Below are 20252 nucleotides of genomic sequence, written 5' to 3'. Positions count from 1 at the left end.
TTTGCAGCGATGTTACACTGATCCAGAGAGAAGCCACAGATTGCTCATTCCACCTATTACTATATATATTCAGCTAACACACACTACCAAATTCTTTCTTCACTTCTTCTCCCAAGTTGGAATAACTGTCTCTCACTCACTGATGCAGGAGGAGGAGGAGGAGGAGGAGGAGGAGGAGGAGGAGGAGGAACCGGGAACCAGCTCTGTCTGCCTCTCAGCTGCTACAGGCACTGATGCTGGGCTGCTGTCTGCACTGTGGATGACTGGTGCTGTTGTTCCTGTGCTCACACTTCAGTCTGACCACCACAGCAATATTACACACCAACATCATTGTAAGACACTTCATATGACACACACAAACTGTCACTTTATCATGCCGCAAGTGTGCTGCTGTAATCTTTAGTCATCTATTCCCTGGTATGAAGATATTCATAACATACCACAGTAAACACAATGAGACAGTTGAAACAGCTCACCACACATTTCCATGCTTCTGTCAGATACAATCAAACTGATTAAAAAGCTCCAACAACAGAGCGTCCACACTGAGCATTAGCTGAAACATTCGTGCTTGTTGCTCTTCTGCATTGTGAATGAAACTCGACGATCTGAAAACTCTGAAAATTCATTCAGTCTTATCATATCCTGCAATTTAGCTTTTAACGTGTTTTTTTTCCACTCAGTTCAACATCAAGAACACAGTGTTTGCACTACATTTCCAGAAATACTGAATCCTGATATGCATGAATGGTGGAGAGACGTGCGAAACAACAAGACGACTTGCAACTAACACTGATTAGAGTTTTTAATTTCATAACACACATCGACTTCCATGAACACAGGACAGATACAATGTCACTTTGGTCCAGTAGTACCTCAGATATTAAGTTTGTAAAAGAACCATTTCAGTTTACACAGACACTTTGGCATCCCATTTGTCACTGGTGTAGCTTGCCTTCAATAAAATATTTTTCGTTTCTCAGTTATGATGTCCATGTTGTCATAGTCACACAGGTAAGAAAGGCTACAGCAAACTGTATACACAATATCCACATGAAGATGATACATATATATTGAATATATACTCATTTTGCAATGTTTTTTTTCCATTGGACAATGTAGACACGCACGTTAATTCATTAATAAAACTAATGATGTACAGACATTATGTTTTGTGTTTCAGTGCTGAATTTTCAAGTACGATATGAAGGCATGTACAATGTAGAAAATAGATAAAAACACAGTAATGAAGCTACAGTGAAATGTAGACGAGGAAAACTTCTTTCAGGTTTCTGTTCTCCAGTTAAACTCATCAGGACGAGGATGACACTTTGGGAATCAGCCATCGTGTTCACTCACCTTCTCAAACAAAGCATGTCTGGAGAACATGCTCTATCGAAGTTAAGTTTATGGCATAGTGTGACAACTTAACCTTTATCAAAAAAACTGCAGCTCCTGTGATTTGGATATTGCACTTGGCCATATTGCAATTCTGATAATACATCGGTTAATTGTTCATTTAAATGACTGATGGTATCCAACAAAGTTAGTAAAAAAAAAAAAAAAGGTCCACAGATTTCATATTTGGCCAAAATCAAAGTCCAGCCCCCCGTCCTGCAGGCTGCCTTCGTTTGCGTTGTCAAAGCTGTTTTTTCCGTGGATCTGTTTGAGGTGCTTGCGGAGAACTGGCTTATGAGCGAAAACCATGTCACAGTAGTTGCAGCGGTGTGGCTTGTCCCCACTGTGCAGGTTTAGGTGGTCCAGCAAAGAACACTTTTGGGTGAAGGTCTTACCGCAGATTTTACACTGGAATGGCTTGATGCCGGCGTGGACGCGCATGTGTCGGTGCAGGTTGCCCTTCTGTGTGAAGGTCTTACCACAGAGGAGGCACATGAACAGCTTGTGCATCTTGAGGTGGTTGGCGTAGTTCTCCAGCTGCCGGAAGACCCGAGCACACTTGGGGCACTGGTGGTACCACTGGAGAGGCTTGTCATAGTTCCTCTGGTGCACAGTGTGTTTCTCTGCAGGAGGGGACTGAAGAGGAGCACCGAGCGGGTACCCGGCCACGCCAGATGGGACCGCCATCTCACTGCCACGACTGTCCACAGTGGAGTTGATGAGGGAGTGCTGGGGCTCGGGAGAGTGGAGGGCAGCAGGTGGGCTTGTGGGGAAGTAACGAGAGATGGAGTTTTCTGTCACGTCAGACACAGACTCCACTTTTACTATAGTGATGTCACTGTTCACCACACCCTGCCTTGGAGATTTGCCTAAATCCCCTCCCCTCTGTGGAGGAGATTTAGGCTGCATGATCACATCATCGTCGTCGTCGTCATCATCATCGTCATCATTGTTGTCGTCCTCGATCTGCTCCACCTCGTCATCCTCCTGATGGACAGTCTGGACCTGGGAGCACCCCTGCTCTCTCTGGGCCTCAGAGGATAAATCCTCCTCCCTCTTCTCCCTCCTCATATCCACATCCACCTCCAGCTGGTGTGCAGGTTTGATGAACTTGCTGAGGGCTTGAGTGCACTGCTCCACAATGTGGCCCATTTGGAGGAAGCTGGCCACTGTGAGGTAATGCACCAGCTCCAGCTCTGGAAACTCCAGCTGACCTGTGTAGCAGGACAAGAGCAGCTGCCGGCCCACCTCTGCCTCCTGCATCATGGAGATCTGGACCTCCCTGGAGTCCTGCTGAAGGATGAACTGGTCCCTCAAGAAAGAGGAGCCGGCGGCGAACACTACTTTGTGACCGGGGACCTCCAGTTGGTTGATGCGTATGGTGACGTCGCAGAAGCGTTTCTGGTGTCGTAGGAGGTTCATCTTCTGCAGCATGGAGAACCCAAATGTGGTGAAGCGGAACTGCAGGATCACCTGGTTCTGGGCCATAGTGAACTGACGGCAAGCAGCAGCAGCAGCAGCAGCAGCAGCAGCGCACCTGTTGAGGACAAACACAGAGACTGAATCGTCTGAACAGCAACATGCTATAAATTGTGTGAATTTGATATTTTGTGTTTAATTAAGGCAGGCAGTATTACTTAAATAGATAAATTCAAATGTTTTGGCTAAGGATACTGTAAACTGAAGTCTCTTTTCACGTTGAACTCGACCACTTGGACACTAAGGGCAGTCTACGTTAGGACAGACACAGCACATGTCTTCAGCCCACCAGGGTCAATAACGGTATCATCAACTGCTGCACTCCTGACAGGCTGAGATTGAGACCACAGCACCAGCCTCGGTTCAAAAACCTGCCAATTTAACAAGAGCTAGCGTGTCTCATGAGCTAGTTAGCTAGTTAATGATATACTGTAATGTTTATCATAACACTACTAACTCTTCATTTCGACGTTCATACACAGAAACAAATGGTAACAAAGCTGTAATTGTACCAAAAACGTTTAAGCCTAACTAAAAACGAAGTGTTGCTGCGGTCTGCCGATAAATGACACATTGACGTTTAACAGCTTATTGTTGTCAGAGTTGACTGAACAGTGTCCGCATCGCTGTTAGCTTAGCACACAGGTAACGTTTAAGTAATAGCTTTCTTTGGAGGAAAACAGAGAATAGAAAACCTGGACACTACTCTTTGGGACGCAGTTAGAGTAAAAGTAATCTTGTACAAAGTGACTGTCCATCTCTAACATTAGCTGCAGCTGTATGAAAACAATAACAAGTCGCCTCCATATTTCCTTTGGCCTCCTCCTCCATGTGGACATGTCAGGCTGTCCGTTAACATGCATGCGTGTAGCTACCGAGCTAACTGGCTAATAGTCGCACTACTGCATTTTAATTTTGGGTGACACAGCGATAAGTGTTGTGTACCTGTTAAGCCCTTGTAAACAAACCCGTTAAAGGTGGGTTGTCATCGGTGGGACACTGGCCTGTGTCGGGTCTCTCAGGGGATGTGGAGGAACTGCTCCGGATGCAAAACCCATTTAAAGGCCCAGTACAGTTTATGGACTCTGCTCTCATCCTCTCTGCAAATACTCCCTGAATCTAAATAATCCTGATTTATAACATAGAGTCTAAACATAACAATTTTAAGATAAACACTGCTTATCAGTTTCATCCTGTTCTTTAAATGAAAACATTTTCCAGTATCCCTCTATTGATCCCTGAAGGTACCTTACCTCACAGTCAGGTTTCTGCAGTCTGAACTGTTTTCATGAAAGAAAACTGCAGTTTTCTTTCATAAGTAGAGAAATTCATCAATTGTCATGAATTAATGGGGTCTGCAGCTGACGATTACGTAGAGACGATGATAGGTCTGCAGCACGCAGGGGGTTTGAGATATTTATTGTGTCCGAGCTGCAGTTTGGTTGTTGTCAGTCAGGGAGTGCCTGAGTGAAGGAGAGCTGAGCCTGTAGGCTTTTGGGACTCAGATTTAGTGTCATGTCCTATCAACCATGCCATCACACCTGGAAACAGTAAATGTGTTTCACCTCCAGACATGGCTTATTACTGTAATGTATAATAATGACAGCATGCCAGAAGGTCAAATGTCAAATCAACATTGGTGAGCTCTTTAAGAGGGTTGCCCCTAATTCCAAGTACATGCTGTATTCACATCCAGTAATCATCTAAGCATTCATTCACAACACATCCAACAGTTACTGAAAAAAGAGTTTAATTAGAATTATTTACACAATGTACAAGTAGGAAGTTAAGACTGCAATTTCATTTTGTCACACTGACAAAAAAAAAAAAAGATTAAAATAAAAAATACAGAACATCAGCACTTAGACGTGTCATGTCTTCTTGAAAAGCCTGGAAAAGAAGACAGAGAGAAACCAGGTCATTAAATCAATGCAAAAGTCCTGTGTAGTGTTTTTCTCGAACTTGTGGAAAACATCTACATCGATAGGACAATCATTTATTAGTGAAATGTAACAGGCCACTTTCACTATGTACAGGATTATTGTATTTTGTCATTGTATATTTATTTCACCAAAAACAAAATAAAAATGAATTCTAAAAATATTAACTGAAATGTCCAGTGACTGTGCAGTATATTGCCATTGTAGAGTGACTTATACTGTTAAAAATGCACTTGAATGAATGAACATAGTGATAGATAAATGGAAAAACACATTAACAGAGTGGATAATGTACTGTGTCGTATTATCTTCCATACCAGGCGAAACTGTATCCACCTGCAATGACCAAAGCAACCAGTCCTATTGATGCAACAGCAGACAGAGATGAAACCCTCAGAATATACGATGTACCTGGAGCAACAAAAGGCTGAATGTGAGTAAGGGTCAAATGGCACTTTGTACATCTGCTTGTTTTTGCATTTTACAAAGTTTTTTGTAAAGTACTTTCTGTCGCCTTCTGCTTCAACTTCCAAATGTTGTAACTAGGTAACATTTAATTTCCTAAAAGTCATTTTGGGTATTTTGGTTAGTGAATTACCTCTTACTTTAGCCCACAGGACACAGGAACTTTTTAAAGCCTAGGAGAGAAAATATTCAGGTTATTTAACATCTGTAAAATCGAATGCAGTTTCTAAATCAATGCATTTTTATAGTACAACGTAAAGTAGCAGCACCCACCGTTTTCCACTGACTGACAGCTCGTAAGATGATATAATAGTTTCTGCTATTCTCCAGTGGCGCGTTCAAGAAGCCTCCATAATAGAGTCCATCTCCTACAGTAAAGTTCATCTCTGTCCCAACATGTATGACATCAATCTGGCCAGTGATGTACTCTGTTGAGGACTTCCTTATGTTTGAGTGGTCTGTGCTCTCAGGAGAGGAGCAGTCAAACATCATGATCCCCTCCACAGGAAGCACAAACACTTGGTACAAACTGCCAAATGAAGAACAAAGAAATGCTTTATTTTGAAAGTGCATCATGCAGCATTTTAAGTATTTTTCAAGTATATAATGACCATATTAATCTGGGTAATGTGGTGTTTTATAGATATCTTACACTATAATCTCATGTATGTAAAGTGATGAAACCAGTAGATCACAGTTTATTAGTACAATCATGTTACGTTATGTTAGCTGCAAGTATTGTACTGAATCATAAAGACTCAAGCAGCATTAGAAATTGGGGACGATAGACATCCCCCCACATCATGGTTGTTACCTTATTGGGTCCAGTGTGTTGTGTGATCGGCGGAGCCTCAAAGTTGGTACAGGAGTCTCAAATTCTCTGTAGTAGACAATTGGTGCTGGAGGTACTGTCAAATGTGGTTATATTTAATGTGAAATGCTCAGGATAAAGAAGACTTTATCAAATGAAATAGAACATCAGTGCTAAGTATTTTTAGAAAGCTGATGACACCAGGTTTTACAAAGCACATTATCAGAGTAGAGTACATTCAAGAGTTGGCTGTAAATTGATACCTGTTAAACTGGTGTTCGTGGTGATGGAGGCTGTGAATCTGGCAGACACTGCAGTGACTGAGATGCTGTAGTTTGTGAGTGGAAGCAGGTTCAGACAGAGGTCCAGCTGGTCAGCCTTGGAGCTCACAAACCGCTTCCTTTTATCATGAAAGGACCTCTGGTAGTCTCTGGATCCTATGTATGTCACCTGGTTACATTGAATGTGGCATCAGTCACCCTCCATAGAGTTGAAAAACGGTAATGTATTTTCATGGTAAAAGCTGCTGTACTGTCCATACACATTCACAAAGAACCAGAGAATAAGTGTAAGCACCTGAAAGCACCTGTTTCCTATGCTGGCAAATACTGTAAACACACATAGTGGTAAAAGACAGACAGCAACTGCAGTGATAGCAGGATGATAAACTCTCCGTTACCTTGTAAACTTCTGTATCCTCCTCATATTTCTCTGCTTTCCAGTGCAGACATTTTTCATTGACGACAAACAGGTGATTGATAGGTGGCTTTATTTCTGGAAGAGAAATGGGAATGAAAAGAGAATGATAGATCTTCACCTTCTATTCGTCATTTCAAAATATCCCAAATACCTCTACAAATATGTTCCCAATGCATATCAATACCTCCACGCAGCATCACAATTATTCAGATGCTTTTATTTTATCAGGCCTAACAAACACTGTAACTTCCAGATGTCCCTAGTGGGGTTACAGTCACTTGCTATGTTCTCACTCACCTATGCATCTCAGTGAGGCTGTCTGCCACAGGCCAGAGCTGCCACACACAGACACATTGCTGCCCCTCCAGCTGTGATATCCATCCACACAGCGGTGGACCACAACACTTCTGTTATGCCACACCACCTCTGAGTTGGCAAGGAAGGGAACTGGGCCACATTTCGCTGGAGAAAAAGACATTGTTTAAGTAACTGATAACAAGTATAGTGTTGTGGGTTTATCAGCATGCTTATAGACAATATATTCCACACATATTTATGTGTGTCCTTGTTCGGGTTCCACTGCTGCTGTCTGTGTTCTAAACATTATTCAGAAGTGGACCAACAGAAATAGATTTACCAGCACAACTCAGGATAATTTGAAACCTACAAAACATTATTTATTACCTCAATTTACCTTTAAACCCACAACAAACACAAAACATAGAGCGAAAGCAGTATATACAAGGGAGCCTCTCACTGCAACTGAAACAACAGAGAACCGAGCCTTCATCAGTTTCATGTCCAGATAAATCAAAGCAGCAATGAAAACATATCATTAACATGATAAAAATCACAAATACAGACTCTTCCACAGTTGAACAGATGATTATCACTGTACCTTTGCACTTCACAGACACTTCCCCCCACTCTCCAGATTGTAAACATGTTGAAATATTATTTCCACTCTCCTGGTAAAATCCATCCATACACTCATACAGCACCACACTGCCCAGTCTACTGGTGTAGTCCCACAGGAGGTTAGTATGGGGGAGGTTTAGTGGGGGACCACAGCTTATTTCTGCACACAGACATGAATTAGCACAGACTGTGTGCTATTAATAGGCATACAATATATCACAAAGACGAACACAAATAGCACAGTCCAGTTCTCCATGACAGTTGATCAGGAGATGCAGAATAAAGACTCTTTTAGTATTCTGTGTACATATTACACATATAACACTGTACTTCATGTGCGAAGGATACCTTCATATGAATTTGCAACTTTAGAGTACAGTACTGGGACCCTACTACATTTTCATATCTCAGCTAGAAGTTTATAGTGCATAGAAATGTACTAATACTTTTATTTTAAAACAAAAGTTTGACATTTAGGAATGACATGAAAAGATCAACACAGCTCTCATGTCCCAATAGTAAATATGAAGGCACAGCCAATAGCCAGTGAGCTCACCTTAGCACAAAGACTGAAATAGTCCAGCACATAAGCCCCTGCAAAATCAAAGTGTCATTTTTATACTTCCTTGTTTGTGTGAATTAAACAAACAAGATTTGACCTGTTATTTTGGGAGCTTTTAAGATGCTGGTAGGTGGATTTTCTGAACGCTGAACAGAGCCAGACTGGTTGTTTCCCCCTGTTTCCTCTCTTTATGCTAAGCTAAGCTGGCTGTAACCTTATATTGAACACACAAGTATGAGAGTGGTATTGATCTTCTCATCTAAGTCTCAGCAAGTTAATAAATGAGCACAGTTCCCAGTATATCAAACTACTGCTGCATATAGTTGTAAATGAATACAGTTTGTCAGTATATCTGTCATCAGACATTGCACCTTCACACCATAGATCAATATCCTCCCACAGTCCATTTTCTTCACATACTGAGAAGTTTCTCAGGCTCCTTGAGTAATATCCTTCCTCACATTGGTAATACACCACACTGCCAATGTGTGATGTTCCGTCCCACAGCATTTTAGCATGAGCTTTAAAAGCAGGCTCTCGACAATTGATTTCTACAACAAAGAGACAGCAAGTCATTGTAGGTCACTGGTAGCTGGATAGATGTGGAGTGATGACAGTAAGAATCATACTTTTCAGTTACAGCATGCAAATTATGATGTATTGCCAATATTTGAGAGGATTACATTAATACTTCTATCTGAGCCAGGTAACCCAGCACTCTGTTGTGCTTTCTAATGTCATTATCACCTTGACACAGCAGAGAGGCTCCCTCCCATTCTCCACTGGCTGTACAAACTGATACATTTCCCTCTCCAACATTGCGATATCCATAATTACACTGATAAACAACCTGAGAGCCCACAGTGGAGATATTATCCCACAGCATGAATGAATGAGGGATGGGTGGGGGCACACCACAGTCAACTTCTACAAAGATGGAGATTGCATTATTATTTGACTCTGGACAACAGCAATGCAAAACAGTACCAACCACAGCATTTTGTTGCAAGTTGTTACCTTTGCATGTGATGTTTGGTTTTGTCCAGTAGCCATTATTTGTACACAATGATGTGTTTTTTCCTTCATTGTGATAAAATCCTATCTCACAGTAGTAGGTGACTGTACTTCCAGGGGTAGAGCTGCTATTCCACACTTGCCCAGTGTGAGGCAGCATAGGAGGATCCCCACAAAATATCTCTGACAGGAAATGATATACAGAGGGGTTAAACAGAATAGACAGAAATATATATGACAAGTTTTATTCGAGTGAATTCTTAATAATTGACAGAATAATAATTTTTGTTAACTTATAATTAATAATAATAATAATTGAGTGGCTGTCCTCAGGACTGTGTGGGTATGTACAGACTGATTAACCAGGATGAGTCAAAACAAAAAAACCCATAATACATAATAAGATGTGACAATATAAAAAACCTACTAGAAATTATTTTCTATCTTTTCATATGCAAAAGGGCCATTTCAGGGCGTTCATTCATTGCTTGAATTACCTTTGCAGGACAGAGTTGGGGGGCTCCACTGAGCGTTTTCTTTACAGATCGATACATTATGTCCACCTTTGTTATAAAAGCCCACTTTACAAAAATAGAGCACAGTGCTGCCAGGAGTTGAATCACCGTTCCACACCCGCTCAGTGGATTCAATTATAGGAGGCCTCCCACACAAGGTCTCTACGAGGAATAACATATACCACAACCATGTTACAAGGATACCAGGAATCAGATGAATTCCCATTCAGATTACTCAACTCAGGAAGTGCAAGGAGAACAAAAAGAGGATACGTATGTCAAAGTTTGGTTTTCAAAACTCGAAAATTAGCTGATAAAACAATGACTGTACCTTGACAGATCAGGGATGGTCTCTCCCACTGTCCAGCAGCAGTACAGAGGGACACGTTGCCCTTTCCAACATTATGATATCCAGAGTTACACACATAAAGCACCTCAGTGCCCATCCTTGAGCTCTTATTCCACAGCATATGAGAGTGAGGGAGGGCAGGGGGAGAGCCACAGTCAACCTCTGAGAGCCAAAGCAGTGACATGCTGCATGAAACGGTATTCAGTGGAAAATACCACATGAACTCTGTGTGACTCATCAGTTTTCTGAAACCCGTCCTCCTGAAACTGGTCAAAAACTCACTAAAGACATGCACCGTCATCAGTGGGACATTCATTACGTTATAGTCCCTTTAAGGCTGTCTTAAAGTAAGAGCGCCCTTTCTGAACATTTCAACAGGTTTTGCTTGCTGTAATCATTCCTCCTGCTCGCGCTGGCTGTGAAGAGATCCTAATGCGATTGCAGTAGAGGAGAAGGAAGACAAAATTCACAGTCCTGTTTCTAACACAGACAGACAGACTTTGCAAACTTATCCTCTAAAAGAGAAACCATTCATCATTCTTACCTTTTATTTGGCACAACTATATGTGCTCTTTAGAAATTATGTGATGAAGCAGTTTTCCAGTGTGACTTACATCATAATAGAAAAGATAAAATCAAATATTAAGATAAGAAAAACATTCCCTTTACCGCTTCTGTTGTTGCTTTGATACAGTGATACGTACTGTGCGTGAGCTCCCAATGAGGCTGCAACCAGTTGCTATTACATTATGTCTGTTAGGGCTGGATAATAAAACCATCCATCCATCCATTTTCTATGCCGCTTATCCCTTTCAGGGTCGCGGGAGGGCTGGAGCCTATCTCAGCTATCAGCGGGCAGGTGGCGGGGTACACCCTGGACCGGTCGCCAGTCGATCGCAGGGCAACATATATACACAAACAAACATTCACGCTCACACTCACACCTAGAGTCATCAATCAACCTAATGAGCATGTTTTTGGTCTGTGGGAGGAAGCTGGAGTACCCGGAGAAAACCCACGCATGCACAGGAAGAACATGCAAGCTTCACACAGAAAGGCCTGACCCGGGAATCAAACCCGGGAATCAATATGTTGAATTACTGTTTGAATCTCTTCCTGTTAACATTAAATATTCATAACTTAATCAGCAACATCAAAGTAAGAAAAATATCTTTAGGCATTAATGCAAAGGAGATCGACAGTCAGCAAGACTATGGGCTATAAGCCATGCTAGCATGCTTATAGCCCATAGTCTGTCATTGCTTTGGCAGGCATCTTCTCTGAAACCAAAGTATTGGACAAATCCTCGCCCGATGATTCTGCTAGCTGAAAGGTTAATGGATCATTAAAATGACTGCAATTCATCCAGAGAGAAAAATGAATGTCTGTACCAAATGTCATGGCAATAGTCAGACTTACATTGCCATGCTTGGAGCCACTAGCATGGCTAAAAACACTTGCTACTACACTTGCTTTTTATTATTACACAGTTTATCAAGATAAATGTGACGGTTTATTGAGAGATAGATTTGAGATCGTATTAACCAGTCCTACTGTGTGTTTCACATTGCTCTGACACTGTTAGGCACTCCTGAAAAGCCAGTCAAATAAACACACCTTTCCAGATCATGAGTGTCACAAGCACCAAAGAGCAGAGGGGGCACAGAGCCACAGTGTGCTGATGAATGATCATGACTAGTTATATAATGCTAAGAGAGCAAACAAGAGCTGTGGAGAGAGGCAGACGGATGTTTTTTGGCTTGTGCTGTGTTACCTTCACAGACCATGGTGGGTCCTCTCCACAGTCCATCAGCTCCACACACAGAGCTGTTGTCTCCACTCCTCCACACAAAGCCCTCATCACAGACAAACATGGCCACACTGCTGTATGTGGTCCCTGTGACTGACAGCAGCACCGTGTCCTTCACTGACGTCGGCTGGCCACAGTCAACCACTGAGCAGGACAAGAACACACAAGTCTTAAGTTTTCAGCTTTCCATCCACTCACCACGCCATCTGCATAGATTTCACATTCAGGAAAAGTGACTAAATTTCTTATACTCAAAACTGTCACTTAGCTCATCCAAATCCCATTAATGCAGTCTTACCTTTGCAGGAAGCTTTGTCTGTGTGAGGGAGGAAGGGCTCTGCTCCGTTGTGGACTCGGTATCCCAGCTGGCAGCTGCAGTCAAAACTGCCCTCAAGATTCCTGCATTGACCTCCTTCTCCACACAGGCCAGTGATCCTGCACTCATCAATGTCTGCACAGCCAAAAGTAAAGGAGCGTTTGACATAAACACAATGATGTCACTGACATTGTGATGTCAGCCTGTTGAAACCATCTTCACTCTCCACTGATTTATTTGGTTCAACAGATTTTATTACTTGTCTGAAATAACTGATGATGATTGTAGCCTTTAATACAAGATGCCTCTGTGAGTACGGTCATTGTGATTATAGTCTAACTGAAACAAAATGTACATTATATAGAATGATATTAGAATTATATGTAGAACAATGTGGTTGACATATTGTCCGTGTTTCATTTATGTTGTCATTCCTCATTCTTAGTCTGCATTTTTAAACTCTTATGTGTAATTCAAGAAACATAATAAGGTTTCACGTGACTACTTTTTGGCCTATTCCCTTTTCTGTAGTTCAGTGCCTTTAACGGCTTTAACAGCCCTGTAAAAAAGACCCAGGCGTGGCCTAAACTCACCCTGGCAGTGGGTTCCGTCGTTTGGGATGAAGATGGGCATGTTGTTAGAGGGGCTGTAGCCAGCCAGGCAGGTGCAGTAGTAGCTGCTGTATGTGTTGTGGCATGTGGCGTGCTGCCCACAGATCTTACTGGCCCCTATCTGACACTCATCTTTATCTGGAAGACAAAAACATTTACCAGACCTCAACCTACACAAGAAGGAGCTGAAATCATTAACGTTATTATGTAATTCCACCTCTGCTTTTCCTCCAAAATGTCTAATGTGGAATGACATTCCCCTCAGCTCAGCTGTACTATGTGTTCAGCATTCTAACATGTTGAACTACAGGACGATACTGAACGCTGTAATGCCTCCTTACAAGCTGATAGCATCAACCCACTGCTGTGCTGACAGCCTCACAGAGCTGCTAGCATAGCAGTGGCCCCTTATTGCTTGAGAAAAAGCGCACAATTCACACATTGAGGACACAACAGTAGCATTCATTCGGAGTTGTGCTTGTTGTAATTGTGTCCACCTGACCAATATTCAGCTTTTAGCTTGGTTTTCAGGCAAATTACCTATTAAATGCCCCACACTGTCCACTAGCTGCTCACTAGTCTGCTGTTTGGTGAATTCAATATTTAAACTTGATTTCATTTAATTCATGATAAGCACAAACAAAAGAATTTTTTCCTACCTTGACAAAAGGTTCTCCCATTTCCAACAAACCCATACTTGCAGTTACAAACTTTGCCAGAGCCGTCTGCCTTGTCGTCACATGTGGCGTTAGCGTGGCAGGTGGCACACACATCCAGAGTGTGGCTTTCTGCTAGCATATCTGACAGGACTGAAGGGACGTCCATCAGTCAGTATCTTCAAAGGGTTTTCATCCAATTATCAGTGATACATAAAGACTTTAAAGAATGTATTAAATATCACCAAATGTGAATGATGGGCCAAAAAAACGGTCATCAGTATTCTCACCTGCAATGACACAGAGCAGAAAAACTACCATCATTGTTCTGTTTCTCTCGTCCATCCTCTCTGAGAGTCTGTCGTGCTCTTCCCTTCAGCAGACGCTCGACCTTCTTATCCCATCTTTTAGAAATGTTTTATTTCCGTCTTGTGTACCATGATGACGCTGAGCGGGTTTGATAACCAGGCCTGAGAGGACGCCGTGAGTGGGCTCGCTGAGGTCACTCTGAGAAATGGTTCATTTTCTCAATGGCATTCTTGCAGCTGGTGGTTTTGTGGCTTCATCTGTCATCTGCTGACACAGTCAGTTACGCTTCACATGTGTTAGTGATCACTCTGACACACTCATGCTGCGGTGGCTGATAACGGCTATATTTGGCCCAACGAACCTGCTGGGTGCCCTCTGACAAAAGTTGTGGCATTTTGTAAAACATAACTGTGTCTTTCAGAAGCACATTAACTGCATCATTAAACAATGATAGCTTGGTAAGAGTCTTTATCTAGATGACTGACAAGCCACATTAGTATAAGTTAAAAAAAATGATTGGCACTGCTATTGTGGACCAAAAATGTTATGAGTATCATGTTGCAGCTATCCTTTTGTCCTATGTAGTTAATGCAGTTTCTAACCTCTGTTAAATTAAAGGTGTCTCATTAAACCCTTTTTATAATAATCTGCATATGTATAACTGGTGTTTTAAGTCAACATCTCTCCTTACCACAGGGTCTGTAGTGGTTGCTGAGGGGGTATCAGTTGGAGTGCATGGGAGGGTGAGATAAGTCTGGTGAGCTGCTATCTTTCTGCCCAGCAGGGTCCTTCGTGGGGTCTCTCTGTCACTCAAACTAGCAAGCTATCGCCTCACACCAGTGCCTGCTTGACTGGACTGATTAACCCCAGTATGTCCAGAGAGACTGTGTCTTTGTGTGGACCCAAATCTACAACTGGACATGATACAGTGCAAAGTTATTTCACAGTAATTTTAACTCAAAGTCAGCAGGAAGCAAAGTTTATTCAGTCACTCTTTTGTCTTGTTGTCGTCTTCAGGGCTAAACACTCACTGCTGTGCTATTTCTGCACTGCATGTCCAAGAGATCCATGATTAGTAAACCGGTGTATCAGTACTGCTCTTCTTTTCTACTGGATTTTCTTTGCTGCAGAAGCACGAGTTCAGTCAGAAGCACTTACGTCAGAGAACTGACCAGTAACAGAGTTAGATTTGATAGAAACGGCTCTGCTCTTTGAGAGAGCTCTCAGATACAGTACGAGTCAACATGGATTCTGTTGGAAGAACTAATAATTTAACTTAATATTAATAAACTTAGTGACATGTCTCCATCATCATCAAAACTTCATCAAATAAAAACATACCTTTTTATTAAATAAACTATACTGTATAAAAAATTTTTTAGCACATAAGTAAACAGTAATAGCGTGATGTGTGGTGTCACATGACAGATGGACAGTGGCAGGTTCAGGGCAGGCGGTAACAGGAGAGGTGTGAAGCAGAGAGGAGTCAGAGGGAGGTTGGGCATCGGTCAGTGCCCACCTTTGGAGGCCTGAGTGGGGGCTACAGTGGGGTCAGCCCCAGGGTGCAAGGTGTCAAACCAGGCAAGAAAACCACCTTGGTGCTGTATTACCTGTCGTCAAACTGGCCTTCGTCGGTCATGGAGGCCATGTTCACTGGGAGGCTGCTGAGTTTGGTTCTGTTGGCTTTCGTCATATGGAAGCGTTTGGTATGCTGCCTCTCATTTGTCTGCAATATGAATTTGTCAGTTGGCCAGTTCTTACGTATAAGTTAGCTCCCTCAAAGGTGTCCTGTGCTATAAACAAAGGTTTTATTGGCGTTCAGTGTTAGTCATTTTCTTTGTCATAAAAGACTTGCAAAGCTGAATATTTTCGATATTCATCATTCTGCTAAGAGTCTTCCTCTTCACTGCCTTTGTTGGCGCATTGCTACACTTCTTTGCACCTTGCTGCCTGTTAGAGGTCAAAGAGTCCACAGGGTATCTTGCAGATTCAGTGCAAACTGAACCATGATAGCTGTGTCCACTCATTTTATGATACCCTGGCATAACAATGCAATCAGTGCGCGTTCTTATCATTGTCCCAATTTATTGAAGCACACTTGTGGTTGGTGTTATCCCATGGCCAAACAATGCGAGTACACAGAAAAAATAACTAGACACAAAATTTGGTACCTGAAGATAGGCCCATCTTTATTTGTTGTAAGCACCTGACCTTTCCTGACCTTCCTCACAGTTATCACGAGGTCTGTCATTCAGATCAAATATTACAGGGTTAAGGTTAAAACATGCATTTTTTAGTATCAAAATGTTCTAATAGACTTCAGAGATATGTTTGTTAACATCATCTTACCCACCTGATCACATTCTCTACACGTCAAACAGAGCATTACACCTCTCAGCATACATACATTTCATACTTATGTAAATAATCGAATCTTACAAAAACACATAAGTGGCTGACATCTGAGACATGAGTGTGTGTAACGACCAATAATGGCTCAGTGCCAGACAGAAATGGCAGACATTTGAATGAAAGGAAAGTTGAACTAGAACACAAAATTACACTGCCATACCATCATACCTATGAATGTGCTCTGTCCTTCAACAGGAACACATAAAGTGTATAGACCCAGTATGTAGCAGTGTTTTGTCAGAGATTGGAGCACAGAGTTGTCCAGGAGCTTCACAGTCCTGATCTCAGATGCACAAACTGCTGCAGGGTTCAAAACTACAGTCTCTCATACCCTGCTTGGTCATAGAATAGTGCAGGAACAGCACCGTTCCTTTTCATGTGTAGTCTCAACTTCCTCAGGAGGGGGCGCCTCAGGAGCCGGAGGTTCCTCCTTACACTCTGACACTGAGCCACTGGAGGTGGACAGCAGCCTCCCACACACCAGATCAGCAGCTTTTCCATCCATGACGGACAAGTCCGTCACTGTTTTCTCTCGTAGCGACATGTCTCCATCATCATCATCATCTATCAGCACAAACTCCTTAAGGTAAATCATCCCCACCCCGTGGAGGCTGTGGTTCTCTGCAGATTCTTCCAGGGTGTGGGCATCCACAAAGGTCAGAGTTGAAGTCTCTGTCAGGGTCTCATGTGGATCTGTGGAATTGTCCTCTGGCCCTGAGTAGGCCTGGCTGCTTGAATCCATCATCCACGTGGAGTTTCTCTGAACGCTCTCCTCTTTCATGCTGCACCTCTGGTCCTGGCTGTTAGAGATGATGTCCGGAACGGACGACATCCTGCCTGTACCATCTCGGCTGGTGATGTGGTCTCTCCGGCTGTGAGAACCGTTTTCTGTAGCATGACCATTCCCAGGATACATTTTAAAAGCCACCTTCTGGTAGTCATGGTAGACCTGCACACTGCTGCTCCCTGTTGGGGAAGAGAGGGGGATGCTGGCAGTGTCGCCTTTTCCTTGCTTCCTCATGTATTTCCCCTTGCTGCACTGAGAGAAAACAGAACAGTGGGACCTCATTCTTGACCTTGAAAATCGCAGTTTGAAAAAACTTAAGATCTATTTATAAGCTCGCTCTATGACAAAGACCATAAGATGCGGTTGAAAGTCCATATGTTATGGTCCATTATAGTTCTGGTATAGGTGAAAAAATAGCTCTAGCTTGTTTGTATTTCTTGATAGCAACCACAATTGTCATGGGTGGCACTAAGCCCAGTGTGCAGTGACAGTGCCCTTGCAAAATAGTGTCGGGGGTGGGATGTGTGTGTGGGGGTGGGGGGACGGGGAGACTTTTTTGGCAGAACACTTGCACACGGAGAGACAAACCCTTTCATTAAATTTCCTTCTACTGTGCTGCTTTCTGTTTGACACTAACAAACTATGGACACCTGGTCATTTCTGGTCATGATTGTCAGAAACACAGCAAAGCACACTGTAAAATATCAGTCTCTCTGAACATTGTATCTGGCATTTTAAGACCTGCATCAGACTCATTACTACACATCGGGGCTGAGTGATTTGGTCATGTACATTTTTACTGAAACACAACTGAGATTTGTCCAGTGGTAGTGATTTTACTTTCTCAATCTACAGCTACCCCTGTAATATTGGATTTGCAGGATTTTTGGATCAGTCTGATGAAATACTTTCACTATTATGTCAGGCATTTAGCTAACATTAGCATGCTAACGCACTGATGTATAGCATGGTACAATTGAGGGAAATCGCTGCAGATAGTATATCTTCATATGATATATGGTCAGAAACCAGAGTAATGGAAAAATGAAAATTTCTACCCGATGATGGCATTAGATGAAAAGTTATAGAATCACCAGAGTTATTGCAGTTTATCCTGAAAGGGACTGAATGTCTGTACCAAATTTTATGGCAATCCATCCACTAGTTGTCATGACATTTCACTCAAAACCACTAAATTAACTTGGCAGATTTAGAGGAAAAGACAGCAGGATTTCCTCTGGCCACCGTGAATGTATGTACAAAGTGTTGTGCCTAGTAAACACATACATATTTCACTGGATAAGTAAAAACCTTATCCTACTGGTGGGGCTAGTGGAGAAGTCAAGGGATTACCAACGTTATTAGGATTCATCCAATGAGGATCTGGAATATCTCTACCAAGTTTCATGCAACCGTTTCAACAGTTGCTGAGATATTTTAGTCTGGACAAAAGCTGTGGACTGACTTATCAGCCCACATTTTCATCTGATTCTTTTCTTGATTGAATTTTCAGAAAATGTACCATATCAGGAGTATAGGTGACAAATTGAACCCCATCATTAACCAACACATGAGCAAAATGTTGGGTCACCGTGAACCTCCAGAACAGCTTCAGTGCCCCTCGGCATTGTTTTTCGGAAAGATATTCCCATCATGTTCATAGTCATTAAACCGTTCATTGAGCCCTGTATGGAAGCATCTGCATTTATTTTCATTTTGCACAAATTTATTCAGGTTTTTCCTTTAATTTTTCACTTCTGTATTGTTACTACACAATTACAAATAACATATACTATGTCAGTTTTGTTCCCTTAGCCTAAATATCACTTAGCCTTAGTGTACATTGTACTTTTGTGCAGTTGCAGTATTTATATTATTCACATTATTCACTTAAACAGCATTTGGGGCAGGCGAGTTGTTTTATGAACAACAGAAAGGGAGAACAAGCTGTCATTTAGTATTGGGCTCTCTGAATAAATAAATGAAGTACTTTTAAAAGAAGCAAAAAATAACTTGAATTCCCTGAGGATCAGCTCTTTGAAGGAGACAGATGAACTCCTCTAAAGTGCTCTAACCAAGGAGGGAGTGTGTGTGTTTCATCTCTCTAAAATACACACAAGCATGCACACACTCTTCCATCAGTCAGTGTGACTTCAGAGCATAGTTTAGGCAGCATGTCAGTCTTAAAAGGTGCACACTGTAAGAATCAGCCAAAGCTACAGTAGTAGACAGTAGTATTTCTGAAAAGTTAATGTTGAAATTTGCTTTGTGCTATGCAATTTCAAGAAGAACATTGACAAATGAAATTAAAACCAATCAGATATGTACAGTAAATGCAAGGTTAAAAGACTTCTTCAAGAGGAGCGTATCCGCTTCACGTCTCTGCATGTTAAACACAATGCACTCTGCACAGGAACCTAACAGACTGACCCTCTTACACTTGACTGACTCATATGCATGACAGAATCGGGACTCTATAAATGAATAATAACAGCAATGTACATGTTCAAGTGAATGTCAGCATGCTCCACCCCAGTTTATGGTGGTGAGTGAGCAACAATAGATGAAAAATAGATTTGATTTAAACACATTCATTGCATTACCGCGTTAGTGCATTTGGTTGGTGGCGGTTTGGTCACAGCAGCGGCTACGAGAAGGTGGCCAACTGCTTTAACTGTGGCAGAAGGATCTTATACTGGCAGGACAAATTAAATACTTTCATCTCCAGTACATATAGATGACCTTCATACCCTCAAAATAGTCTTTCTTGACAGCAACATATCTGTCATCTGACTCTAATGTCTTGAATGAATCCTGTCTTAAAGACCAAAGATTCATCATGAATAACTTAATTGAAAGCTATGAGTTGAAGCGTTAAATTTACAAGTTCCTTTTGTAGAGTAACACAACATTTCTGCAGGATATTCCTTCAAGCTCAATGCCTTTTTTGGCCAGAAATACTGCTAACAGCACCACTGTGCAGTAGTTACACATCATGCCCAGGATTGTTCTATGCACTAATTAGACTATTGGACTAAATATCAATCACATGCAATAGCTACAGGATCATACATTTATCATACATATCTTTTTTTCTCTCAAAAATCCAGCTCAATTCAGATATTTAAAAAGTGCTTGTACCTTAAGCCTCCCACGGTTGAACTCTTCCTCAAGTTGCTGTAATGAAAATCACATGGCAGA

The 20252-nt window shown here is 42.0% G+C and overlaps 2 protein-coding genes and 1 long non-coding RNA gene across 6 annotated transcripts; 1 reads left to right on the top strand and 2 right to left on the bottom strand.

Annotated features, from left to right (window-relative positions):
- Positions 1–788: 788 nt before the first annotated feature.
- Positions 789–3955, bottom strand: zbtb26 (zinc finger and BTB domain containing 26). Its single transcript, XM_070965255.1, has 2 exons — positions 3823–3955; positions 789–2935 (listed from the first exon to the last, which is right to left on the bottom strand). The coding sequence occupies exon 2, from the start codon at positions 2884–2886 to the stop codon at positions 1579–1581; it is 1308 nt and encodes a 435-aa protein (XP_070821356.1). The 5' UTR covers positions 2887–2935; positions 3823–3955; the 3' UTR covers positions 789–1578.
- On the top strand, positions 3124–12383 carry LOC139333019 (uncharacterized). The gene is made up of 3 exons (XR_011602307.1): positions 3124–3368; positions 5138–5250; positions 12267–12383. It is a non-coding gene; the product is annotated as an uncharacterized lncRNA (long non-coding RNA).
- susd1 (sushi domain containing 1) lies at positions 4610–14121 on the bottom strand. Of its 4 annotated transcripts, XM_070965252.1 has the most exons (14): positions 10133–10646; positions 9784–9963; positions 9290–9469; positions 9020–9199; positions 8644–8823; positions 7691–7870; positions 7090–7254; positions 6773–6867; positions 6357–6543; positions 6097–6190; positions 5556–5811; positions 5416–5455; positions 5135–5228; positions 4713–4767 (listed from the first exon to the last, which is right to left on the bottom strand). In XM_070965252.1, the coding sequence occupies exons 1-14, from the start codon at positions 10464–10466 to the stop codon at positions 4749–4751; spliced, it is 2184 nt and encodes a 727-aa protein (XP_070821353.1). In that variant the 5' UTR covers positions 10467–10646; the 3' UTR covers positions 4713–4748. The 4 variants fall into 4 exon arrangements, with proteins under 4 accessions (XP_070821355.1, XP_070821353.1, XP_070821354.1 ...); XM_070965254.1 differs by lacking the exons at positions 7691–7870; positions 8644–8823; positions 9020–9199; ... (1 more) ...; positions 9784–9963; positions 10133–10646 and adding exons at positions 11925–12104; positions 12259–12411; positions 12870–13025; positions 13547–13696; positions 13834–14121 and having other exon boundaries at positions 4610–4767; XM_070965253.1 differs by lacking the exons at positions 7691–7870; positions 8644–8823; positions 9020–9199; ... (1 more) ...; positions 9784–9963; positions 10133–10646 and adding exons at positions 11925–12104; positions 12259–12411; positions 12870–13025; positions 13547–13687; positions 13834–14093.
- Positions 14122–20252: the final 6131 nt, after the last annotated feature.

This window comes from Chaetodon trifascialis, chromosome 6 (genome assembly GCF_039877785.1).
Source record: "Chaetodon trifascialis isolate fChaTrf1 chromosome 6, fChaTrf1.hap1, whole genome shotgun sequence".
NCBI lineage: Eukaryota > Metazoa > Chordata > Actinopteri > Chaetodontiformes > Chaetodontidae > Chaetodon > Chaetodon trifascialis.
Note: the sequence above shows the minus strand (reverse complement) of the source record. Positions and strands in the feature narration are given on the sequence as shown.